Raw genomic sequence first — 27,879 nt, forward strand, 5'->3', positions numbered from 1 at the left:
CTTCTGCCTGGTATACTATGAAATATTAGCCTCAGATTCCAAAATTCAGAGAAACAAGAAACCTCAGCATTGAAATCTAATTATTTACAAAGCAGCCACCACCAACTCAAGTTATTGGTTCTTAATTACACTGTCATTCTTCCATATGGCACAAAATCCAGGCTTTAAACTTGCCTTGTATGTTCTCGAAGAATTCTTTATCAAGAACAGAAAAACCTTAAGATTCTCATGTACATGTAATACATACACTGATATATAAAATGCATATACATATATTCTTTTATAGAAATAGAAGCAGGCTATAAGTAGACCTTAAAAACTAATCGACTCTCAGATCCTAGGTGGATTCCAGGAGTTTGGAAAATGGCTGTTAAGACTGGGTCAAGGTCACACACAATAAATTAAATGTGCCTAAAAGTATATTTGTTCCAGTTTTAAGGAGAATGCTGTGTGTTTGAATTTAACATCAAGGAACACAGCCAAAAACTAGAAAAAAAAAAAATGAAACGAATAAGCAACTGGTCCAACATGTTAGGGAAATTTTAATAACCTAATCTGTAAAGCCAGAATAAAGTATTTTAAAAGGTATTGAAAAAGTGAACATTAGCTTCCTGTCATAATCCAGGAAAACAGAAAACTATATTTAATACATACATCTGGTGTGCGAACACTCAAATTTAAAGGAAAATGACCTAATATTGACCTAATTTAATTATTCACCAGGCTGAATTCTTTTAACACAAAGCATTCTTCACCCTTTAATTTTAATCTGTATCTCCACTAGCATAAAGATTTTCGCCTTCACTTCATTCTGTATACTGTGTATCATTCCAGTCTGTTACTTCATTTAAAAATAAAAGGCTTAAAAAAATTACTATAAATTACCATCAAACAATTTGATTTGCCATTATTAGGTTTCTAAATAATGCTGAAATACTCTATTATCCAAACCTGCTATCATCTAAATAGATTCTATTCTAACAACTCCAGTAATTTTTTACCAAATAAAAATTACTTTTAAATGGGGAACAATTTGAATGATGAGGCTTTCTAACAGATTGTAAGATAATCAATGTAATGTACATTAGAGATAAGGATGACCAAGTCTTACCTTTATCAGTTGCTACTTTTTCTATGCATCTGAAAGAAATAAGAATCAAACATTAATGAACAATCTAGCACATTTTCTGAAAATATAAATATTTATCTCTTTCAGGTTCACCTGCAGAGTGATAAAGAAAGCATCTAGACCAGTGTTGTCCAATAGAATCTTCAGCAGTGATGGAAACATATATGCACTGTCCAATATGGCAGTCGCATGTGGCTACTGAGCACTTGAAACATTCAGTAATTGTGAAACTGAATTTTTAACTTTGATTAATGTAAATTTAAATAGCCACATGTGGCTACCACAACTGACAGCATAGAGCTAGAATATCATTCAAAACAGCTGTTTTTAACTAAGATATTGATACAAAGAAAATATTACTCATTTTGTTATATTGTGATTATATAAGAAAATGTTTTCATTTTATATAAATGTACTAACTAGAGATGAAATGAAAATGTTTTGGATGTGTTCTAAAGTACTTCTGCCAAAACAGGGAGGACAGACATAGTAAGCATAGCAAAATCTCAGCGAGGTGATCAATACTGCGGTTTCATTATACTATTTTCCCTATTTTGTGTATATTTAATAATTTTCATAATAAAAACTTAATGAACTGTTAAAAAGACCCAAAATTGTTTGTTAAAACCAAATCAAAATGTACTTGTGAAAAGGCAATAATAGATGGACCTCACAAGTAAATGTAACTTGCTCTTTACAAATTAAAAAGCAACAGTAAAGAACTTAAAAATTGTTACAGCCTGAAGACTTTCTAAAAATCCCAAAAAACACCAAAAATCAGATATATCCCCAGGTTTTTAATTCAGAAAAATTTCTCTCATACATAACTGGTGAGGACAGTATAATGAACTTCCTATACTTACTACTAAAATTTAAAAGTCAACAGGCTCTGAACGTTTATCATATAGATACCACAGAGTATCTCTGAACAGTACAAAGTTTTTTTGTTGTTGCTCCTCCCAAAATACAGTGAAGACACCCTATATATAGTAAAAACTCTATTATGTTACGACGTTATAAATAAATAAAAACACAAAAATCTATTCTACTTAGAAATAATAGTTATCATTGTTTATTCCGTACTTTTTTTAAAAGACTGGTATTATAATTTTATTTTAAATCACATTACCAATGTCCCAATTAACACACCATAACTGCTAATCATCCTATCTTTAAATAAAAACTGTAAAAATAATTGCTAAATTTTTGAGAAATTATATAACAAATTTCCCCAAAAACCTTTAAAGTTGGTTCAATGTTTCTATCATCATATTGATTAAGATTCTGATCACTCAGGATTTCAGTCTTGTACAGCTGAAGGCTTCTCCAAAGAACTGTAAGTTTTTTCAATTCAGAATATTACTACCTCTTCATCCTCACTATCCATGACCTTTAAAAGGGAAACAGCAAGAAACGTCACCTAAAGGTTTATTACTGTTTTAATTTTACCAAGAAAATACACCAAAAATGGAATTTCATATACCAGAAAATACTTTCCTTAATCGGAATCTGAAGGAAGATATCTAAAAATACTCAGTATTTACTAATATGGTTACTCCACAGTGAAGTTAGAATTTTTAAAAAGTATTTGTCCCTAAAGTTTTGAGTTCTGAAATGTACAGGATAAACAAACGGCTACTATATGTAAGAATGAAAAGAAGCCTTATATATTTTAACCTAGTCTTAATTTGACAATTTCATTCCCTATTAACAGAACACATGGATGAATCAGAAAAAAATCTTAGGCAAAAACTACTATACTAATGCTACTAGATATTTTGTGCAGTGTATTTATTTCAAAAATTAAAGAGAGTATATAAACGTGCACTTGAAATAACTGCAATTTACTGGCTAACATACAGCAAATGATCAGTCTTACTCTTAGTATGGATACATAAACTTTCTTCAAATTTGGTTTATTTTTCCTACTATCTTTCTATGCTTCAATTTATCATGATTCTAGCATTTAACTCTGCGCCTTTCTCTTGAGCACATATAATGAAAAATTTTTATTTCCCCTTAATCCACAAATATTTCCTCTTCCCAATAACTCCTAAATATTTCATTGTGAAAAGAAGTTAAAAACATCAGATGATAAAAACTGTAAGCTAAATATGGAACTATAAAGCTCATCTCACAAATCTATAAAATATCAATGATAAATGAAGCAGATCTAAAGAGGTTAAGTGACTTGCTCAAGGCCACTTACTGCATAATACAAAGCTGGAACATAAAACTTTCTGACTAAAGTCCAATGCTTTATCCACTCTATTATTTTGTCTTCCAATGGGAACAGAGGTTTCAACTAATCCAAATCTATCTATTTCTTGACCTTTTAAACTATGGTATACTTTACTATCACTTTAATTAAGAGAATCAAATTAGGTTCAACAGCTGTTTACTAAGATTGTATAGAGGGAAATGCTGGGATATGGAAAAAGGACTAGAGCAAACAAGTAATACAGAATAAACCTTTCTTTTTAAAATTGTCAAAATGTCATTTGGAAAATAGAAATGATTCAAAGTCAAAAGATACTAGACCAGGGTTTGAACTCAAAACCTCTTGAAATATCTTAAAGGATTAAATTATAGAAAAAAACTAAGTCTTAAAATGTATTTTATGACTGAAAATCTGTATACCATACACACATGTGACATATCTCCACCAATCAACGCATCTTTCCCTTACACCTCAAGGTCCTTGAAGATGAGGGCCATGTGTCATTTTACTTTCTACCACCTAGTTCATCATACTACCAGGCCCAGTTACTGATCAAACAAGTTTGCCAAGCTAAAATGCTTTAGCATTCCTTTGATTTCCAGATTATGGAATAAGGTAAAAATGTGTAACAAAAACTCTATTGTGATGAAAATTTGCTTAACCTGATCAAAAACACAGTCAAGAGATAATGTGTGGGCTGAAAGAAGAATACCATTGTCACTACTATCTTTTATTATATTGGATGGCCAGGGGTGGGAGGGTGGCGCTAAGAATTCAGACTTATTTCTCCCTCCCCACAAGGAACATTGTGCAGAAAATAGGAAGGAATTTAATTAAGTCATCTTCATCCATATACAACAGTAACATTTATATGGAATTAAAGCACCACTAGTACTTTGTTGCCAAGAGTTAGGGCAAAAATAAATCATAACAGCAGGTAAAATTACTATTTTAGATAAAAATTGTTTATTTTCCTTCAAAAATTAAACAGCAGGCCGGGCGCAGTGGCTCACGCCTATAATCCTAGCACTTTGGGAAGCTGAGGCGGGTAGATCACCTGAGTTCAAGAGTTGGAGACCAACCTGGCCAACATGGTGAAACCTTGTCTCTACTAAAATTACAAAATTTAGCCGGGATTGGTGGCGGGAGCCTGTAATGCCAGCTACTCGGGATGCTGAGGCAGAAGAATCGCTTGAAGCCAGGAGGCGGAGGTTGCAGTGAGCAGAGATCATCGTGCCACCGCTCCACCCTGGACAACAGAGCAAAAACTCCGTCTCAAAAAAAAAAAAAAATCAAACAGCAGGTACCATTTTAGACATAGTTATCTTAAGAGATATAGGTATATTTAACTTTAACTTTCAAGTGGTAGGTGAGAATAAAAGGAAATTTTTAAAATATTACCTTCTCTACGTATTAAAAAGTGAAAAAATCATATTTTGCATAATTTACATGAAAAACAGCACTACAGACCACTCATGGCTCTACCATCCCACCATTACTGAAAACGGCAACTTGCACTTAGTATTTATTATGTAACAGGCATTCTGTCTAGCGCTTCACATGCTGTATTTAATTCTCACAAACTCAGGTGATAGAGATTACCGTCTATAGGTGAGGAAACTAACGCATGGGTAGGTTAAGGATTTGCCCAAGGAATTCAGATCCAAATGAGGTCAATGATATACATGTATCTTTTCAAATGTATGACATTAAACAATATAGAACTATAAAATTTTTATATGAAATGCATCTACAGCAATTAGAATTCTAATTGCAGCTGAATCTGTAAGTACAGATTTTTGCTGTCGACAGAACTGCAGTTCTTACAATAAATTCTCTAAATTATGTTAACTTAGCTGACATTCAAAAATTTGAAAGCATATCTAATACCACAATATGATTATCTCTGAATTTTATTCCTCTGAGAGGCTTCTAAGGCAAGCATGCCAAGACACAGGCTAAACTTAATTTTGGACAAAGTCTGTTTCAAGTTTTAAATCTATTAGGTCTGCTGTAAGTCAAACCTTGCCACTATCTCTACTGGAGGAAAGGGAACACTTAAAACTGACTCCCCCTCACTTCAATTTTCTCTGTTTTTACTAATTTGTTTTCATTCAAAAGTCAAAGGTCACTAACGATGTTTTCAGTCATGAATTGACTAATGTGATTAATTTCTAGAATTTACAAACTTGTGTGCTTCAGTGTTAACACATGAGTATTATTTTGACGAACAATTTAAAACAATGCTCCTGGCCACCTGTTCATGTTTCCTCTACTACTTCTAGGTAATTCCTCTCAGATGATTCTAATTTTAAGGATGAAGTTCCTACATTTAAAAATATAAAACACAAAAATAAAACATATCCTACTTAGTAAAAACAAACATTAAAGAATGCTCATATAATTTTATATGAAAGACTCCATATTAAAAATCGTAGCAGTGGGTTTTTACCCTGACCATAGTAACTGGCAGATTTCTCAAAAGAATGAGAAGTGGTGTGAAAATTCAGAAAAGTGAAAAAAAAAAAAAAAAAGCTACATAAACATACTAGCACAGCTGGCTCTTGAGCTAACGCGAAGAGGGGGGCGAACACATTTATGAAGGCTATAATCGGGCTGTGGATTCCCTAAAGGGCACGTGATGTAATACTGGAGAGTCGCCTAAAGGAAAGGGATAGGTTGACAAAGGGGGTGCGGATGCCAGAGAGAGGGATGAGCCTGCGGGTGGCAGGGAGGAGGTGGATCACTAGCTAGTGCAGGGGTGTGTCAAAAGATGATTTCAGGGAGTGGGAAAGTAGCCCGACAGGCGAGGGTACGAGAGAGAAGGGAGGGTGGCGCAGACAGGAGGCAGGGAGGCTCCCGGGGAAACGGTGTGACATCTGGCGTGCGGAGCCGGCAGGGGGCAGAGCAAGCAGGATGTCACGTGGAGCAGGCGCTACGGGAGCCGAGAGGGTTGCGTACGGACAGAGGGGGGTCTTTCCCACCGCTTGAAAGACTGTTACTCACAGGAGTCGCGGACTCTTCTTGCCCTGAACTGGAGACGGGGACTTCGCGGCCTGGGGCTGCTGCCCGGGGACGTCGGGAGGCCTGGCGCTGGGGCTGCTCCTCCGCCGGCGGGGATACTCGGCCTTCCTCCGGCGGGACACAGCTGCAGCGGCGGCGGCGGCGGCGGCCGCAGCGGCCCGGCCACGATCCCGACCTCCCCTCAGCACGCGGCTGCTAGTGGTCCCTGCAGGCGCCGCCGCGGCCGCCTCAGGGGGCCGTTGTTGGGGCTCCTCCGGAGCCGCCTTGGCCGCCTCTCCCCCTTCCTGGTCCTGCTGCTCCGGGGGTCTCGGCTCTTCCGTCTCCCCCGGCATCGGGGCTTGTCCGTCCCCCACCCCCTAGTCCCAGGCGGCGGAGGCGGAGGCGGCGGCCTCGGCGCTGCTCCCCCCGCCCCCTCGCCTCCAGAAGCCTGCGGCTCACTCTCACCCTGCGCTCCTCTTTCCCCCCTCCCCTCCGCCCGGCTCCGAGGGCGCCCCCCCCACCCCCTGCCACTCAAGGTTTGCTACCGCTGGCGGCGCGCGCGCGCCCGCCACAGACGCTCAGCGGGCCAATCGGAGAGGAGGACAGTCTTCCTCACCCCGCCCCTCGCGGTCTTACACGCAGCGACGTTCCAGGTTCCCTCCCCCACCCCTTCCTTCAGCCAATCAGGAAACGACTAAAAGGGAGCGCGCGAGGTTTCCTTCCCCGCGCACCCGTTCTCACCGTTAAACGGCTGTCTCGCGACAATCCCAAAGTGACCTTTTCCCCCCCTCCAGAGTTCAATGCGCGCTAGGGGCAGTACGAAGGGGCAGGTCTCGCGAGGGAGGCGGGTGAAAAGAAATCGCACCTCTTTCCCCGCCTCACGCGCACCCTAGACTGGCTGCGCGCGCACCTGCCTCCCTAAGGAGCCACTGATGCCGCAAGGGCTCTTTCTATTCTTCTTTAGGCCGCAGAGGTAGCCTGGGCGTTCTTCCTCCTCCACCCTACCCCACTTTCCTGTCTTTGGCCTTTCTGTCCCCAGCGCCGCCAGATCTTGCGCGGAGAAGGGGGTAGTATTTTGAGCTGTCGCTTCTCCTTTAAGAAAAAAAGCCCCGTCGGTTGCCGGATGAAAGTCTCTGAAAAAATGGCGGCGGCAAAACGGAGGCGGGGTTGTGGGTCAACGAGGGCCCGCCTCCTGGCGCATGTGCACCGTTAACTTAACCAAGGGCATTCTGGGAGATGAAGTCTTATTTCGCCTAGGCTTTAGAAAAAAATAGATGGGAAACCAGAGACAGAGGGGATGCTGGGAGGTTCTGACTGATTCACGACGGGAAAGGTAGTTTACTTTCCGCAGCCTAGCTTTTACTTTTTTTTCGGGAGGCAGTGTTTCCGGGTTAGGTCGGGAAACGCGTGCCGTACATCCGGGCTCAAACGTTGAGCCAATTGCTGGTCTGATGGGAGGGTTTTTCCTATTTTTGTTACTTTTTATCTGGGCGTTGGCGTACCTTTCTCGGGGTGTCTGCGTAATTGCCCCGACTTACCTTGGTTTGGTCAGATGACACCTCCTCTGGAACTGGCTAGCCAGCGTTCATGTCTACATTATTGATCTCGTCTTCCCCTGTGTGAGTCACTCACCTGTGAGCTCCTAGAGGTCAGGGAATGAATGTGGTTCCGTGGGGTCATCTGGCCCTCGGAACGCTAGTACAAGGCCCACTACTCAGTTGGCTGTTAATAAAATCTGTGAAATGAATTATAAAGTTGTTTTCTACTAGACCTTGTTGGGACACCAAGAAGCCTTCGTCGGTAGCTTAACTTGGCTGCGGTGCCCAACCTGGAGGAAGGCGAAAGGGTTGTTAGCGTGACCAGATTCTGGTGACCTACACTGAGAAGCTGAAGGGTGTCTTAAGCTCTGCGGCCGGAAGCCATGTGCTTCTGCGGTTTATACAATAGCAGCTTTATCAGAAGTTACTTTTCTGCACACTAGCGTGTGACGTTAATTTGTCTTCCTGATTCATCAAAGGGAGTTTCCGTTGCAGTTGGTGATGCCGTGGGCCTCTCGCATTTCTTTTTTCCTTTCATCCATAACAATCAAGGAACGATTTGCAAGAACACCCTTTACCCCTGGAAAACAAAGCATCCAGGGCTAAAAGCCCCAGAAGAAAGAAGCTGGAAACAAGATCTGGGGATTCAATTTTAAATTTCACATTAATCATTCAGTTAAACTGTAGACAAGTGCTGAAGTACATTTTTCCTTCCAGTACTTTGACTCAGATACCACTTCATATTAGACAAATGTTTTATGTTCTCTACTGAGTATTTTACATTTTCATAGGGCTAATGTCATTTTCAGTTGTAACAATCGATTGGCATAGTGTCAATGGAAATTTTTTCAGATTGAGTTTGCAGTGAGCAGACTTTTGGAAGGAACAGTGCTGACATCCAATGGATGCTCAAAGTAATACAGAGGAGAAATCTTTCAAAAAAAAATGTACAGACAGTGGAATGAAGAATGAATTGTTCCTTTAAAAAAAAAAAAAAAGCCACTGTGGGCTGGATGTGGTAGTCCACCCCCGGAATCCCAGCGCTTTTGGATGCCAAAGTGGGAGGATCCCTTGAGCCCACAACTTCCAGACCAGCCTGGGCAACATAGGGAGACCACCCTCTACACAAAAAATAAAAAACAAAAATAAATAAAAATAAAGTTTTTAAGCCAACTTAGTGGCGTGATGGCATGCACCTCTGGTCCTAGCTACTCCCGAAACTGAGAAGGGCAGATCGCCTGAGTCCAGGAGTTCCAGTTGGAGGTTACACTGAGCTATGCTAGTACTATTGCACACCAGCCTGGGTGACAGAGAGCTTGTCTCTTAAAAAATTAAAAAGACTACTGTGTTGTAGAGGAAAGATCGCAGACTTTGAAGTCTTCTATTATAGTAAGTAGCAAAGCTACCAATTAATTATAGCAAGTTGCTATTCCATGAACCTATTTCACCATTGGTAAAAAGGGAGGGGGAAATCTACTTCACAGGGCCATAATTGCAGTTCCTTACATATTGCCTTTTTATAGTAGGCCTTTTGTAAATGTTTCATTCAAGGTGAATAAATCACAGTGGTTAAAAAAAGTGAAGAGTTAACCTCAGTGTCACTTTCCAGAGAAATTGCTATAGGCAGTGTATCTAGACAGGGATTATGCTTAACTGAGATGCACACAGTTTAACATCCGGTGTCAAACCTCGCTTCCTTCTTTGTGACCCCCCATAGGTGTTTGCTTTTTGGACCACTAAGTAAGCCAGGCCCTGAGAATCCAAGCATGAATCCACTTCTGCCCTACTTTTAAGGATTTATAATCCATGCAGGAAAGCAGATAAGCATAATTTCTGAATAAATAAAGACAACAAAATGAAATGGATGCTGGTCAACTCTGATGGAAATTTTAAGAAAGAGACTATGCCTCTGTGGTTCCCCAGCTTCACAGAAAGAAAAAAAAAAAGAAAGGTAGATGCTCAGCTAGAGTGGGGTACCTACACTTGGAAAAAACGCAAGTGTAAGTCTGCCATTCCCGTGAATCCAAGATGAATCCTGGCACAGAGTAGGTCCTCAGTTTTTGCAAAATTAATTTTGAATCTTTATCACCCTGGCCAATGCACTACCATAACTCAAATCTCACTATCTACCTTTCTATGTCAATTCCATTTTTAAAACTGTATAACCTATAGAGAAAAAAAAAAAAAAAGCTCACCAAATCAAAAGAGAGGAAGTGCTAAGCAAATACAGGAACCAAAAAGGGTTATAGAGGCTGCCTTATGCTGTCTCATCCAGTTCCTTTGCGGTCCTCTTCTTCAGCACATGCCAAAGCTGTTCCTCACAGCCTGTGAGACAAGAGCATCTTGGATGTAGGACAATGGAAGAATTAGGTGAGTGAGGAGCTTCTTGGAGGAGAAACTCTGAGGGAGTGAAGACTTGGCTGCCATCTCCGTGTGTGGTGGGGTATACTGGTTAGACTGAGGGTAGTAATGGAAGATTTTATTTTCACTTCTCTCCTGTCCTCAGCCCTGCCAAGAGTGAAGCATGAGGAACTATGATTGTTTTGGGGAACTATGGGCTCACTGTTTGCAGTGGCAAAATAGATGGAGAGTTTGGTGCTAACCACAAATACTTTTGGCAAATACTTTTGGACTGGATTGTGATTGAAATTGCTGTTTTATTATGGGCATTTTGCCCTTTGGAGTTCACTGGAGATCATAGGATGGCCACATAGCAAGACAATGCAGAGATGTGATTTGAGGAGGAAAAGAAAGAGCAAAAAAGGAGTTGGGGTGTTATGAGGAAGAAAAAATGGACTAAAAGTATAGGGATGAGGGATCTGTAGAGGTTGGAAAAAGGACAGAGTGGTTTCATTTGTTCCATGTTTTAGTCTTAAATCAAGAAGGCATAGCACTCTAACTCTAGTGATGTTGTTGCTAAGCTTTTTATTCAGAAGAATTCTGAAGGAAGAGATTATTATGGCCTGAAAATATGACACCTCCTTCCACTCCAAGGCAATTAAAACCAGCAGTGGAACTATTAGCCACATTATCCAGAGAGATCCTGGATTTCAAACCTTTGGAGTAATGTAAAGTTTGTCATTCTTGGGACTCATTCCATAGCCTTTGCCAACACTGTTGCCAGCATCTAACTAACATTGAGTCACTCAACTTTACCCAATTTCCAAGCTGTATTAATTCCACAGTGTCCTGGTTTGGGGTGTGGTTGGGGATGGGATATGTCAAAAGTGCAAAAAACAACAACAAAAAATATCTTGCACATTGTTACATTGTCTTAAAAAAATGGCGTGTGATTTCAAAGCTGGAGAAACAGGAAAAGTAAAGGGCAAATTACCAGGAGGCAAGAGATGTCAATGAAGTGAAAAAGGTATTGTTTAATAACTATCAAACTGCTTTGGCGGTAAAGTCTATTTTGATACTGGGCCAGACTCTTTTTTGGACTTCCGGTAGAATCAAAATTCTTATCCTGCGTAAGTGCTGGAAGAACGTGAATTTCTGCTTGAGTTCCACTAGGGCTAGGGCCTTTTTCCTTTTTCGTTTTTTTCTTTCTTTCTTTTTTTTTTTTTTTTTTTTTGGCGGGGAGGACACCGAATGGCTTTCATGGCAAATAATTCAAAAGGAAACTAATACTTATTTAGTGAGTCAAGCAAAAACTAGACATTTTTACATATGTTAATGATTTTAGTGTCTGCAGCAACCCTCTGAAATAGGTATTATCCACGTCTTTTTCAGATGAGAAAACTAAGAAAAAGAAAATAACTTTTTCAGTGTCATTGCCGGGAACACCTGACACCAAAACTAAGCAACAAGGTGCTCTCCTATTTTAGAAGTTTGTTGGTTCTGGTGTTCTGGCCAATGAAGTAACCCAGATTTAACAGAAATTTATGTTGCTTTGCATTTCCTGAGCAGGCTAGATGTTAGGTAAATCTTGTCCTGGAATACAGAAAGTACCAAGTAGCCTGGAAGCTAGCATTTGTGCAGATTATCCAGTTGGCTACATCTCCACAGGCTGTTGATGGCTACACTTCAACAGTTTCTTCAAATTGTCATCAGCCCAGTAACTACCCTTGAGACTTGGTGTGGATCTTTCTTCCTGCTGGCAGAGAAATTGCATCGAGGACAGGTTGGCTCAAGTGAGCAAATATTTCCTGTCTGCAGTAGTGCCTCAGAGGCTAGCAGCTTGTATCCACCCAGAAGGTTTTACCTAAACCCTCATTACATAGGCATTAGGCATGATAAAGAGGAACCAGGAGCAGATTCTGCCTCCGAATGAAATCCATGCAACCCATAGAGACTCCCAAGAGACCTCACTTTATTCCTTTTATGTTAATATTGATATTATTTCATCTCCACAGTAAAAGACTACAGAGAAGAATTATAGAGTCTTCAGTCTTGTACCCGCTTCCCCCGCCCCTACCCTCCAGGAATCCCATTTTTGTCATACTGAAATTAGTCATCTTCAAATTACAAAATCTGGCAAAAGGCATAATAACCTCAGAGTGTTGGCGATATGCAGACTCATGAAACAGGAAGCGAAAAGCCTATAACTCATGACCCAGAAAGAAGAGTTTTGATAACTTTGGTTAGCTGGTGCTTCTGAGGGCAACTTCCTGCTCTTAGTGGTATGTTTTCCTCTCTCTTATAATCTTTATTTTAATTTTGAGCTCAGGAGGATCTTTAGCTTCTAGTTAGAGCAAAGCTTAGAAAATTGAAAAGAAAGAGGTTCTAGCTTAATTGAAAGATGCAGAACAAAAATTCAAAATTCTCAAATTTGGTGTGGGGTCTGGCTAATAAAAATCTGAGGCAAAAAGTTTTCTTTCTCTTTCTACCTTAGTTATCCTTTCTTCTGACTCTTTTTTTTTTTTTTTTTTTTTTTTGAGATGGAGTTTTGCTCTTGTTGCCCAGGCTGGAGTACAATGGCACGGTCTCGGCTCACCGCAACCTCCACTTCCCAGGTTCAAAATATTCGCCTGCCTCAGCCTTCCCGAGTAGCTGGGATTACAGGCATGTGCCACCTTGCCTGGCTAATTTTGTGTTTTTAGTAGAGACCAGATTTCTCCATGTTGGTCAGGCTGGTCTTGAACTCCTGACCTCAGGCGATCTGCCCGCCTTGGCCTCCCAAAGTGCTGGAATTGCAGGCGTGAGCCACTGCTCCCAGCCTATTTGGACTTCTTTTTAAAAACCTTCTATTATAAAGACATTTAAATATGCAAAGGTAGAGAAAATAGTTTAATGAATTCTGATATACCCATCAACCAGTTTAAACAGTTTTTCTTTTTTTTTTTTTTTTTTTTTTTTTTTTTGAGACGGAGTCTCGCTCTACCGCCCAGGCTGGAGTGCAGTGGCCGGATCTCAGCTCACTGCAAGCTCCGCCTCCCGGGTTCACGCCATTCTCCCACCGCGCCCGGCTAGTTTTTTTTGTATTTTTTAGTAGAGACGGGGTTTCACCGTGTTAGCCAGGATGGTCTCGATCTCCTGACCTCGTGATCCGCCCGTCTCGGCCTCCCAAAGTGCTGGGATTACAGGCTTGAGCCACCGCGCCCGGCCTAAACAGTTTTTCATCAGTCTTATTTCATATATAGGCCCACCCATTCCTTTCACCGCTATAATTATGTTAAAACAATATCAGATGTCATTTTATCTGTAAATATTTTAGCACTAACCTCTAAAATAAATAAATATGTTTATACATATAACTGTAATGCCATTGCCATAACCACAACAGCCTTAATAGTAATTCCTTAATATTGTGAAATACCATTATCACACCTAAAAACTTAACAGAATTACTTAATATTATCACATATCATTATTACACTTAAACAGTACTTACTTGATATTGTTTAATGTCCAGTCAGTGTTCAATAGTCTTGATTGTTTCATTTTTAAGTAGATTTAATGATCCAAATAAAATTCATACACTGAAATTAATTATAAGTCTTTCGACTTTTTAATGCTATAGGTTCCCCCTCATCTCTTTTTTCCCGTTACAGTTATTCATTTGCCCTAAAGTTTAGTTCAGTTTGCTTATCTCTAAAATGGTACATAAAAGTCAACATTTTTGAGAAATGAATGATTATGAAAGCTCTGTAGATTTCATTTGTTTTAAAAAAAAAAGGATTAGATCTCTTCTAATGCCATTAAGAAATATTCATTCCTCCAAAATCTAAAATAAATGAAAAATCTGGGTTTTTTTAAATGACCTGTGAAGTTTATTTTCCTTATGTGAGAACTTCAGATGTAGACAGGTCCTTAGATATAATATAATTCTGTGTTTAAAGTTGGAAAACTATAACGTGTGGTAAGAAATGCGCTAGAGATCCACTAATGGGTATTGAGCCATAATTTGAAAAATACTGTTCTAATCCAATTGCCTTGTTATGTAGATGAGGAAACTGCATCAGAGAAGGACATGACATGCTCAAGATAACCCAGGAATACGTTTAAGACAGGAGACTGGAACTTCTAACTTTCAGTTAGTGCAGGGGCTAGGGATCAGATAGCCCAGATTCAAGTCCTGGTTCTGCACTCATGAGCTTAAGCAAATTATTTTTGTCTCTTTCTTGTGATCTACCAAATAAAGACAATAATATCATCTGCCTCAAAGTGTTAGGATGATTAAATGAAATGTGTACACTCCTGAGCACAGTGCCTGGCATGTGTTACTTTTTATTATTATTTGTTTCATTATAACAGATAGGTACTAGTAAAAAAAAAAAAAAAAAAAACTACGAGAGTAACAAATCCCAACTATTTAAATTGCAACATCTTACTTGATTTTGTAATATCTCAATTTTCTCCCCATTTTTTCTCTCCACACCCTAAAAGACAGAATACTTATACCTTGCTTTGAGAATTTTGTTATGTGCTCAGGATAATTGTTAAGATTTAAGAAAAAATATCATTAGGATTAAGAATAAGTGTTATTTCCCTTGTATGTTTTGAAAAATGATGATATAAATGCTTGTATTTTTCTGATGGAAAAAAGCATTTAGGATTTTTTTCTTTCTTTTTTCTTTTTTTGTCTGTTTTTTTTTCTTCTTCTTCTTTTTTGGAGACAATGTATCACTCCTTTGGCCCAGGCTGCTGAAGTGTGGTGGTGTGATCTTGACTCAACGCAGGCTCACCTAGGCTCAGGTGATCCTCCCACCTCAGCCTCCCGAGTAGCTGGGACCACAGGTGCACGCCACCATGCTGGGCTGACTTTTTCATATTTTAATACAGACTGGATTGTGCTATGTTCTGGAACTCCTGGGCTCAAGGGATTCTCCACCTCAGCCTTCCAAAGTGCTGAGATTACGGGCATGAGCCACTATACCCAGCCCAGTTTTATTTTTTCTAATTAGGGATATTTGTGGGCAGTCTACCCTAAATGAATGATGAAAATTAATACCTGTAGTATAAAAAATCAAATTATAGCATGAGACTCTGAAATTGAATGCAACCGTAGAAAATAAGAAAAAAACCACAATTTATGGAGGCATTAAACATTTCTTGATAGAATTCACCACATTCTTGAAGTGAAATAAGGAATAAGGGAAAGTATTTGAAAATAGCCATAACTGAAGAAAAGAAGGAGATGAATGTGGGCACAGTGAAGATACTTAAGGAGAAAATGACTTTAGAGACTTAAATATTCTCTGTCATGATTCTCTTACTTCTTATGGTGTAGATGCCTTATTGGAGGAACTGGAACGCTCCACCCTTCAGGACAGTGATGAATATTCCAACCCAGCTCCTCTTCCCCTGGATCAGCATTCCAGAAAGGAGAGTAACCTTGACGAGACTTCAGAGATCCTTTCTGTTCAGGATAACACAAGTCCCTTGCCGGTAACTTTTCATTTATTATAGTCCTTAAACATGGATGTTTGAATGCCTTTCTGAAAATTAATTGTATCCCACATAAAATGATATGAAAGAAGAATAATATATCCAAGAAAGAGAAAAAATAATGCCTCAATGTTCATCTAAAGATGTTTTTGGAAAGAGGAGAATTGAGAAAATCATCACAGAGGAATGAGTTTGAGCTTTTGAGAACTAATTTTTTTTTTTTTTTTTGAGACAGTCACACTCCATCTCGAAAGCTGGAGTGCAGTGGCATGATCTTGGCTCACTGTAACCTTCACCTCCCAGGTTCAAGTGATTCTCCTGCTTCAGCCTCCCAAGTAGCTAGGATTACAGGCATGCACCACCACGCCTGGCTAATTTTTGTATTTTTAGTAGAGATGGGTTTCGTCGTGTTGGCCAGGCTGGTCTGGAACTCCTGACCTGAAGTGATCTGCCCGCCTCGGCCTCCCAAAGTGCTGGGATTACAGGCATGAGCCATCGTGCCCGGCCAAGAACTAAATTTTTTCTAATGAGCGCATGGTGACAGGCAGAGTATTGTCTGATTCACTGGGGATATTCTGTTACTGTGGGGGCATCAGAGATGCATGTTGCTGTTTGACTGGAATGGTACTCAGGCCAGAGATCACCGAGGAAGGCCAGGTGGCAGCTTAGACAAGTCTTCTCAGGGTGACTTTTTAGGGTCACCACTTCCCAGGTCTTATTTTCTGCTGAATAGATTAGGAAATTCAATTATTAGTTTACACGGAGATGATGAAGCTCTAGGGAACCAACTGAAGCTAACCAAACTGACAAGTGAGTATATATATATTTTAAAAACCTAGGGCAGGTGCAGTGGCTCAGGCCTGTAATTTCAGCAGCTTGGAAGGCTGAGGCGGGAGGATCACTTGAGGCCAGGAATTTGAGACCAGCCTGGGCCACATGGTGAGACCCCCATCTCTACGAAAAATTAAAAAATGAGCAGGATGTGGTGACACGTGCCTGTGGTCCCCGCCACTCAGGTGGCTGAAACAGGAGGATCGCTTAAGCCCAGGTGGTCGAGGCTGCAGTGAGCTCTGATTGCACCACTCCGTCCCAGCCTGGGTGACAGAATGAGAGCTTGTCTCAAAAATCAAACAAAAAACAAAAACACAGAACTTAGAAATCAAATTTATTAATTTATGGTTACAGTTAAAGCAATCAAGCAAAGCAGCTGTATTTACTCATATATGCATTCTTTTCCTATGGATAAGTCTATATGGACGTACGTTATAATTAAAAGGTTGCTTGATGAGAATGGAATTAGTGTAAGATGAATTAAGTAGATGCTCTTCATAGCTGGTAATTTTGTACTATGATGTGTTGATTCGTCATTGTTCCCTATATGAAATAACCAGAAGCACAGACCTGAAATTTGAGCTCAGGGGTGGTTTACCCCCTAACTGTTCTTTTCTCCAAACACATACACAGTTTTAAGGATATGAATTTGTCTCTCTACTAGGGAACCATTGTCTTTGTTCTCAATGTTAGATTATAGCTGTAGGCTCCTAAGTGGTCTCCTGCCCTTTCCCCCGCTACAGTCTGTTCTCAAGCAGCCAGGGTCACCTTTAAAAACTAAAGTCAAACCCAGTCATTCTTCTACTCAAAACCCCACAATGACTCCCTATCTCATTTGGAGTAAAAGCCATATTCTTACGTCGATCTTTCTGGGGTGACCATATATCCTGTCCTGGGTTTATGCTTTTTTTTGTCGCATCCTATTAACTTTACTTTTTATCCCAGATTTGCAATTTTATTTAAAGTTTTCTTATCAGTATTTGCATTAAGTAAGCCAGTATGGCTTAACAGACCTCCTTCTAGCTTCTTCCATGGTCTCCTCTAGCAGTGTATAGAACACATATTCAGTGAACAGCGCTCTTTTTTTTTTTTCCCCCCCGAGATGGAGTCTCTTTCTGTCGCCCAGGCTGGAGTGCAGTGGCGCAATCTTGGCTCACTGCCATCGCTGCCTCCCAGGTTCAAGTGATTCTCCTGCCTCAGCCTCCTGAGTATATGGGACTACAGGCATGCACCACCATGCCCAGCTAATTTTTGTATTTTTATTAGAGACAGTGTTTCACCATGTTGACTAGGCTGGTCTTAAACTCCTGACCCCAGGTGATTTGCCTGCCTCAGCTTCCCAAAGTGCTGAGATTACAAGCATGAGCCATTGTGCCCAGCCAAATTCTGACTTAATTTTGGTTGAATGCAAAAGATGGCTAGTGATAACTTGTCTTTTTTTCTTGATTCCGTTCAGATGAAACCTAGCTAGCAGCAACCGTTCAAGAATTATATGCAGGTGCTGGCTGTTAAAGCTAAGAGCTCAAGCACAAGTAGTCAGAGGTAGCTAACTCTTCTGATCTTCGGTGGTAGCAGAAACATTTCTGAGGCTTTTCCCCCTGCTGGCCACTTGGCAAACCACCACTTGTGCCCTCCCATGGTTGTGTGGTGGGTGGCCTGTGAGATGCATGGAACCTCCTCAGAGTCAGTAGAAAATAGGAGAAATTGTGGCTTAATGTCATACAAATTTTAGGAAATAGAGGCTAAGTAATTTTGCCATAGAGTATAGTGTAACCTAATTATTTTATTAAAGCAGTTTTGTTATTATTTGTATATGTGAAGCTCTATTTGTTTTATTATATGGTAATGTCTTTTTAATTTTACAATTTTACAATAAACCCTTTCAGCAGTTAGCACAAAACAAAACCAAAACAAAACGCACATGTTTAATTGTCTCAAGAAAGCTGATAACGAATATGCAACATGTGGAAAATATTTGTCAATATTTACCATGCACCATACAAGCTCACTATCCCTTTGAAAACCAGAAAGTATAAATATGGTGAAGAAGCTTTGACATCTATTTCCAAAGTTAATAATTTAAGAAGAACATGCCTTAAAATGACTTCAACATGGCCGCTGCTGGTGGCCTATGTATATATCATTGTGAAGCACACTTTCGCATTAGTATCAAATAATTCACAGATTAATTTTGCTCATTTTCAATTCCACATTTTCTTGTCCTTGTAAGTAAGCTGGTAATAATTAATGAGTGATTTTCCTTTGCAAACCTTCAAATAATGTTTTTTATAATAGTGTCGTTAAAGGTCTCAGTTCAAAAATGTATTAATTCCGAAATGTTTCAATTTTGTTTTTTATCTAATTCAAATAATCAAAATAAAATATGTGAGAATTTATTTCCTAGTCAAAAAGTGAAACATCTGACATTGTTAATTTAGTTGTAAAGCTCAACATTGAAGATAAACTGTTGTTTTGTTGTAAGAATAGGAATACAAATGTTAATAGAGCATGCATTGCGATAAAATATTCTTACCAAGTTAACAAGCTATGGAGCAGAAATGTACTTGGAATTGGTTGTAATGTGCACAAAATTTGTGACTACATTCAAACAAGCTGCGGTATTCTGTCAGTCAAAATAGAAACTAAAATTGTCAAAATTTATAAATATAAATACACACACACACACACACACACACACACACACACACACAGATTATATAACTGATCTACAAAACTTTTCTGACAGAAGCTGGTATCAAATACTACCATGCAAGGAAACATTTCAGAATTACTATATGTATATTCCTGTCTGTGTTGCATGTCATCAATTGGATTTCGGGAATGCCTGGGCCTTTGAAAAACCGCTTTGTAAAGCAACCCAAATTTAGATTGCATTATGTTCAAGACCAGTTGAAAATTTTTGATCGATTACTCAATGAATGTAGCATGAAAATTCAGCCTTTGAGGCTTTTAGAAAGTTACAATTATGTAAAATAAGGCTTGCAAAGGAAGAAGCTCAAATTTCTCCCTACAAAAGCCAAGAAGGAATTGAACAAATCAAAAGATGAAAGCAGATATGGTTTAATTATCTAATTTGACAATTGTGCTTCAGAAAAATCTTTGATGTATTTTGAGTTCTAATTTTATCTGCATAAATTTTTATTCTCCACCAAAATGGAGAAAAATTGTGAAAGTCTATGATTTTTGCAATATCTAGATTTGGCAAAATGTTAAAACAATCACAGATATAGACAACTTGAAAGTTTTATCTTGTAAGAAAATTATTGAACAAAAGTGCTTTGAATGAAGGTAGAAAGACAGCACCTATGATGACATTGGCCTGAAATATTTACATATTTTAATATAAAAAATGAAAAGATTCTTCATTTAGCAGAACTTACAGGTTCATCAGTATCTAGAGAAGAAATGTGTTCTCTGTTAAAAACATTACAGTCTACAGTGAAGCATCAATTAAAGTTGTCCACAATTTCAAATATATTAACCATAAAATGAAATTTTAAAAAAAGATTGCAGTTTTGTAAAAATAATAACTGTTTTTTTAAAAAAAATGGAAAAAAACACATGTTCCTGAAAAATGTCCACATCACAATGCTAGGGACAATAATATCTAAATAACCAATTAAGGTATGTGAATACATATCAAGAATAATTATCTGTACCATTTAAAAATATTCAGATAATCAATTTTTTTTTTTGAGACAGAGCGTCACTCTGTTGCCCAGGTTGGGGTGCTGTGGCGCAATCTCAGCTCACTGCAACCTCTGCCTCCTGGGTTCAAGCAATTCTCCTATCTCAGCCTCCCGAGTAGCTGGGACTACAGGCACCCATCACCATACCGAGCAAATTTTTTTGTATTTTTAGTAGAGACGGGGTTTCACTATGTCTGGTCACTTAAGATGAGACAGGTCACTATCTCTGGTCTCAAACTCTCCTGACCTCTAATGATGTGCCTGCCTCGGCCTCCCAAAGTACTGGGATGATAGGCGTTAGCCACCATGCCTGGCCAATATTTTTTTAAAGTTGCTTGAATGTTCACAAGTTTGTATCACTTTAAGATATTTCAGGAAATTTTTATTTTGAAAATAAATTTTGGATAGAATTATCTTATACCTCCACTAATATAATAAGACCAAATTCAGGTCAGTAAACGTATTTTTTTTTTGAGATGGAGTCTCACCCTGTCACCCAGGCTGGAGTTCAGTGGTGCGATCTCGGCTCACTGCAACCTCTGCCTCCCGGGTTCAAGTGATTCTCCAAGCCTCAGCCTCCTGAGTAGCTGAGATTACAGGTGCGCACCACCACTCCCAGCTAAATTTTTGTATTTTTAGTAGAGACGGGGTTTTACCGTGTTAGCCGGGATGATCTCGATCTCCCGACCTCGTGATCCGCCTGCCTCGGGTGCCCAAAGTACTGGGATTATGGGCGTGAGCCACCGTGCCCGGCCAATAAACACATATTTTAAAAATGATATAATATGACTACTTTTGGAACCCCTTTTCTTTCTAAAAAATATCCCAGTCTGAGCATTTGGTGACGTGGCCGCCTCATCTGCATGATTTGGCCCCTTCACTTGCTGCCCCTGTGTCCCTGGTTCACTCTGCTCAGGCCACACTGTCCTTCTCGTGTGTGGTTCCACAGAAGCTCCAGGTGCTTTTCCTGATGGCCTTTCCATCTGGATCATGTGACCCCAGATATTTGCTTTCTTTCCTCACCTCCTATATAAGTCCTTGCTCAAGCGTCCTCTTCTCAGTGAGTCCTTCCCTGGTCAGTATATTTATAATTGCCGTCTCCCCCCACTTCCCATCTTCTATCCAAAAGATTAATTTTGCATATTAATTTCTTTATTATCTGTTTTGCACCACCGGAATGTAAACTGCAGGGCTTACAGTTTTGATTTGATTGTTTTGCTTTTTGACTGCTACATCTTCAGTCCTGGCACATGACAGGCCCTCAATACATATTTGTTCAATAAATAAATGAATTGCCGGCCAACCACCTTTTAGATTCACATGTTATTTCTTTTCATATGTCAAGTTTAATAACATTATAGTGTCCCCCTAGGCACTATCCTGTTTAGTTAAAGGAGCTTAGCTCTGACCCATTTTATTTGTTTTATGGTTCTAATCTAAGGAGGATCAACTACTCTATTTCGGTGGTTTTTAGGCAAGAAGGGGCTGCCAGTGTTTGTTCATATGCCAACTACTCTGTTTAGAATTTAGCTTTTCTTTGTGGGATGGCTGGTAATTCCCCTGGCTTGTGAAAGAAGAGCTCATAGATATGCCACTTGTCAGTCCCCTTTAAAAGCTACAAACATCTATTAACTATGGGTATCATTAAGCCTCAACATTCTGATAACAAAAATTTATTCTTTGCTCTTCTCTTGTCACTTACATATTTTAGGCGCAGCTCGTGTATACCACCAATATCCAGGAGCTCAATGTCTACAGGTATTTTTTTTTCTATTAAATGCTTTCAAAAATTAAAGTTAGTAGATAATTGTTATCAATCTTTCTTTGGGTGATAATTTGTTTTGCAAGTGTTTATTATTAGAACTCCCATATCATCCTTCTCTTTCCGTAGTCTTTGAACATTGGTAGAATTCTGCAAAGCTGACTTGACAACTTCTCAAGGTGCCTGGCTTCTGGAGGGGTTGTCTAGGCTAGTGGGCCCTGCTATGTCCATTACCACCTAAAAAAGTGTAAATACTCCCAGAGTTACCACAGATGTTTTGTCCACACTATTCCAGATGTTATGCTTCAGTTTCCTGAAAGATAAAACACACCTGAAGAAACGTCAGCAAGATTCTAGCAATGTCAAAGCTAGGATGAGGGTTAAACTAAGACAGTGGGGTCTCCATGGCCAACTGATGAGTATTTACTTTTTCTTTCCATATTTGCTCAAAATTTATATAATGGGTAGAGGGATTTCCTTTTATGAGAAGTTCCATATTGAAACAGATACACTTACTAAATCATTTCTCCTGGCTAAAGCAGAATTGGCAGTCTGAAAAAATAAAAAGGTTAATTTACTTATTCTCTCCTTAGTTATAGCTTGCAATTTTTAACATCAGACAACTTTCTGGAAAACAAATTAAAGGGCATAAAATATAGATAGTAAAGATTCATGCTTGGGAAAGAGTGCTAGACCACACCTTATTTGGTTTCAGGATTGCAGTCAGTAGTGCACACATGCAAGGCAAAAATAAGGCAAGAACTGTGCTACAAGAAGGTTTCTTAAAACTTCCCTCTTAAAGATGGTTTTTACTTTGGTGAAGGTGAGTTCAATTTATTGATACATATTGCCAGTTTGTTCTAGTTCCAAGGATGTTGCCAGGTGAGAATTCCTCCTAGTCCTTCCCCAGTCCCTGAAACCCCAATGAAAAATAAAAACAAAGCAAAACAATAACAAAAAGTGGCTGGCACACAATAGGTTCTCAGTAAATATTTGGTTTCTTAAATCTAGGAAACCGAGACTCCAATAGAAATGCGAGTGAATGCATGAACATATAACATGAAAACTAGCCCAACCAACAGCCTGTATATCTGGCACTGTGATTAATTGATGCTCTGCCAATACTAACTTATTGACACTCTCTTCCTCATAGTATGGGCCTTTCTGGCCTATTTCCCATGATTTCCTCCTTCTCTTGCTCCATATTCCAGGGGAGCTGACCCCTTGGGTTTTCCAGGCTCCAGGATCCGTTGGTCCTCATTGTCTTCAACCAATGGGAGGCACTGTGGAAAGACTGCAGGATAAAAAGCAATGAAATCCAGGGCATTTCCCCGCCAAATCGCTCTATTTCCACAGGATCTCTTGTCAGCAGCTTTATCTTCTTTATGACTTCAGCTGGAGCACAACAGGTCTGCTGTGGTTTCAGCTTCTGCCTGTTGACTTGGGCCCTAGTTCTGGTAACTTTTCCTCTTTTCTTTGTCCCTTTGGCTTAGGGGTAGTAGTGACTTCTGGGTTACTCAGTGTCTTCTGTTTTGCTTCTTAGCTCTCCCCTCACCTATGTAATCAAGTTTCTGGACTAAATTCTTTCTGTGTACTCATGTAGTTTGTGTTTTCCTGACTGGCCTTTGAGGTACTCCCCATTACTGAATGATCCTTGCTGTGTAGGCAGGCCTCTGTGGGAGAGTGGCATAAAATCTAGGTGACCTAGTAAATATGTAATAGATAGATGCACATCCCTGAGACTGGTGTCACTCTGAGCTGGCAAGAATACCATATAAATGGGATATTAGACACACAAACTATATTCCTGCATTCTGTTTCTTCTATTTACTCTGGCTTGCTTAAATGAACTAAACATTGCTTTTAACATACCTTGAAAGTATTTTCAATACTAGATCTGAATATAACAATGGAATAACATTTCTACTATAGTTACATATCAATAGCAACATGAGCAATAATTTAGAAATGTATCTTTTCCATAAACAAAAATAATTCTGCTAATAATCGAGAGGAACAAGTCATAAAAATATAACAGAGAAATAAGTAGGGGAAAAAAACTCAGCACAGTGAAGCCCCTTGCTTCAGTCTGGATTCTTTGAGATGTATCTTTTGTGATTTGTGTTACTGAAATCTCTGAGCAATGAAGTAAGTTGCTGCTGATGACATAGCCAAGCATCTTTACTATCTTCAAAAGGTCAGGGAACGAATCAAAGGCTCTTCTCTTTTCAGGAATATTTCCTGCAGCAGGCACTTTAATTTGTAATCATTAACTCTTCAAGGTCTCTCATTTCTTATGTAGAATTTTATACTGTTTACTCAATAACTGTTGGAGTATTATAACAATGATCTGTTTCCCTTTCTACACTGCACTAGGACTCTAGTTAAAAACCAGTGGGAATTCTTTGAAAAAGCACAAATTTGCCCCAACTGTGAGATGGGACGGTTTTTAGGAATATACAAGCCCTGCTAAGAAACTGCATTTATTCTACATTTGGGCACAGGGCAGCAGAATGTGTTCACAGTCCTGCTCCCTTTTGTATCCCCAAGCCATTTGCCTGTGGCAGCACCTACCAAGGGATTATGACTGACCGAGCTGTGAGAAGAAGCTCCACTGTACCTTCTTGGAAACATCCAAGATGGATTGAATCAATTACTTGCATACTTGACCATTTTTGCTCTCAGATTAAAATAAAAAATCTTGCATCTAGTAGAGGGCCATGTTGTACCTAAAAGATAAATCTTTTATCTTAAGAGATAATCCATTTTCCTCTTATATTTTCCTTGTTGTTAAATAATCAAAAATAAGTGAACATGAGACATGTCATATCCAAAAGATAATCTTTTCTTCTTAAGAGAGAAAAGTATCCACTTTTCTTCTACTTTTTTCCTGGCTGGTAAATACATAAAGATAAGTAGTAAGTGTGTGTTTTCATTTTTGAAAGTATATTTAGTGAAAGACAGAATATTTACTTTTATTTATGGCTTTGCATCTTTGTGCAGATGAGAGAGAAAAGGCTTGAGTGGTCGTGAGATAGAGGGTTTTGGTTTGGTGGGTTGTTAGCTAAGCTTTGTTGATTAATGTTGATTACAAACATGATTCCACAGTCAGTTACCTTTTTATACCTTTTGACCCAGTGATTTCACTTCTTAAAATTTACTCTATATAAATGATCAAACATGGGTGCAAATATTTGTTTAGCAGTATTGACTATAATAACGACAGAAAACCATCTAGGTGTCCAACAATAAATTATTGGTTTAATAAATTGTATAATACATTATATATTTGAAAACCATATAGCCTTTAAACATTATTTTGGCAGGTAATTCAGGACAGACAGCACAAACTTTGCAGTTTGCAGGCCCAAGCTCTTTGTTACTTGCCAACTGTATTATGTACAAAAAAGTTTTTAACTTCTCTAAGCCCCAATTTTTTCATTTGGAGGTGACAATACCTAGCTCTTAAGGTTGTCATTATAAAAGATTTAAAGAGAACCTGTGTAAAGCTCTGCATGGAGTGTCAGGCATAGTGTAGACAGACATTCAATAAATGCTATCTATTATGGTTGCCGAAGATAGAAAAATGTTTGCATAAGGGTAGGAAAAATGTATAATTTGAGTTTTCTAAAATTACACACAATCATAGTTAAGTGTAATGGTATCAGCCAAAACGTCCAGAGTAATTGCCTCCTGAAAAGGGGATTACATGTGTTTAAAATTTTTTCTTTATATTTCTCTGTATTTTTCAAATGTTCTACACTTAACATGTATTAATTTCATATTTTAAAACAATTTTAAATAGAAACCTCTACACCATGACTGTATTTGTGTACTTTACTGAAGGTTGTTTGTAGAACCATTGTGTGTGTGTGTGTGTATATAACTGAGATATACAGGTGAATTGCACTACTGATGTCTCATCTGACACCTCCACTACTTCATCTGTTGACCATGTGTATTAGCTATTTTCCTAGTATAGATGACCTGTGTTTTGTTTTATTTTAAAAATATAACTTAAGATACAAAACTATTTCATAAACTCATGTGCATAAACAGTCGCAGATTTTGGAAATGTATACATAGGGTGAAAAGTGAGACCACCCCGCTTAGAGTCTTTCCTCTCACCAACTCGTTACCAGCTCCACGGGTAACTGCTGTCAGGTTCTTCTCCTTACAGACTTATGTGTGTGCATATTCACACTTATGTACATGGGCTTATAAATTTACATAAATGAAAGTATATTTTTTCTTTCTTTTTTTCTTTAATTTGAGACAGGGTCTCTCTCTATTGCCCAGGATGGAGTGCAGTGGTGTTATTTTGGCTCACTGCAGCCTTGACCTCCTGGGCTCCAGTTATCTTCTCATCTCAGCCTCCCAAGTAGCTGGGACCATAGGCACGTGCCACCACACCCAGCTAATTTTGAAATTTTTCATAGAGATGGAGTCTTCCTGTGTTTCCCCGGCTGGTCTTGAACTCCTGGGCTCAAGCAGTCCTCCTACCTCAGCCTCCTGAAGTGCTGGGATTACAGACGTGAGTGACTGCACCAGACTGGAAGTGTAATTTTCATATTGATCTGGGCTTTTGTTTTTTTACGTTAACAATGTATGTTGAAAGTCTTTCTTAGTTCACATAAATCTATGGCTGCTTAGCAGTTGCATGTTATTCTACAGCATGGATGAGCCATAGTTTATTTTCCTTTAGCTCTGTTGGTTTATTTCCAATTTGCTCATAGAAACTGTACCCTAATAAATGTCCTTGCATATATATTTATAGATATATGTCCAATTTTTCTGTAGGATAGATTCTTAGTAGCAAAATCGCTGAATCAAGTGGTATATGCATCTGAAATGTTGATAGACACTGCCTTGCAAAAGTGTTTATAAATTTACTTAACCACCTATGGTATATATAAATGTGTATGTGTATATATATATATATAATTCATATTTTGCCAACACTGCATATTATCCCTCTTTTAAAATTTCAACTGATAGGTAAATATTGGCATCTCATTGCTTTAAATTGCCAATTTAAAGATTAATGAGGTTGAAGTATTTTTATATAGTAATAAACATTTGAGTTTCTTTTTCTGAAACCTGCTTTTTAAAAGAATCCTTAGCTCAGGTTTCTATTTTTCGAAATTATTTATAGATTTCTTTAAAATCTTGAATGTTATGTTTTAAATATTTGTTTATATTTAAGTTTTGTGAACTTAGCTGTATCAGTTTGTTTTTTCATTTTTGACATGACTTCAGAATATTGTGTCCGTCTTAGGAAAGCCTTCATTACCCCAAATTGTAAAATATATTCTTCATTATTTTATTATCATTACATTTAAAAATATTTGTATCTATCTTTAATTTGTCTCAAATGTATTCATGTATATGGTGTGTTGGGGATCCATATTTATTTTGTCCCAAATAGGTTGTTATTCATTGAGTGGAGTAGTCTGTTTTGGATGATTTGAAATGCCACATTGATCATATAGGAAGTTCTTTTAGGTGCAGGAGCCTGTTTCTGGGTTTTCTAATCTACTCCTTTGACCTATTTGTTTTTTATCTTTATCTTTTTCTTTTTCTTCTTCCTTTCCTTTCTTTTCTTTCTTCTCTTTTTTTTTTTTTTTTTTTTTTTTTTTTGTTTGTTTTTTTGACAGGGTCTCATTCTGCTTCTGTTGTCCAGGCTGGCATGCAGTAGTGTGATCACAACTCACTGCAGCCTTGGCCTCCTGGGCCAAAGTGATCCTCCTGCCCCGGCGTCCTGAGTAGCTGAGACGACAGGTGTGTGCCACTATATCTGACTGATTTTTAAATTTTGGTAGAGACAGGGTCTCCCTATATTGCCCAGGCTGGTC

At 38.7% G+C, this 27,879-nt stretch overlaps 2 protein-coding genes across 3 annotated transcripts in view; one reads left to right on the plus strand and one right to left on the minus strand.

Moving 5' to 3' along the window:
- ZFP91 (ZFP91 zinc finger protein, atypical E3 ubiquitin ligase) overlaps positions 1–7,499 on the minus strand; it is a 43,386-nt gene extending 35,887 nt beyond the window's left edge. For both annotated transcript variants that reach the window (XM_015114143.3, XM_015114142.3), the window contains exons 1-2: positions 6,357–7,499; positions 1,112–1,140 (exon numbers count right to left, since the gene is read on the minus strand). In XM_015114143.3, the coding sequence (XP_014969629.3) occupies positions 1,112–1,140; positions 6,357–6,706 (379 nt within the window). In that variant the 5' untranslated portion in view covers positions 6,707–7,499. The remainder of the gene's footprint in view (positions 1–1,111; positions 1,141–6,356) is intronic.
- A 2,654-nt stretch (positions 7,500–10,153) lies between these two features.
- LPXN (leupaxin) overlaps positions 10,154–27,879 on the plus strand; it is a gene marked incomplete at its 3' end in the record, with an annotated part of 45,207 nt that continues 27,481 nt past the window's right edge. The window contains 3 exon segments of the mRNA NM_001260791.1: positions 10,154–10,261; positions 15,564–15,721; positions 21,974–22,020. Of these exon segments, the coding sequence (NP_001247720.1) occupies positions 10,249–10,261; positions 15,564–15,721; positions 21,974–22,020 (218 nt within the window). The 5' untranslated portion in view covers positions 10,154–10,248.

This window comes from Macaca mulatta, chromosome 14 (assembly GCF_049350105.2).
Source record: "Macaca mulatta isolate MMU2019108-1 chromosome 14, T2T-MMU8v2.0, whole genome shotgun sequence".
Lineage (NCBI taxonomy): Eukaryota > Metazoa > Chordata > Mammalia > Primates > Cercopithecidae > Macaca > Macaca mulatta.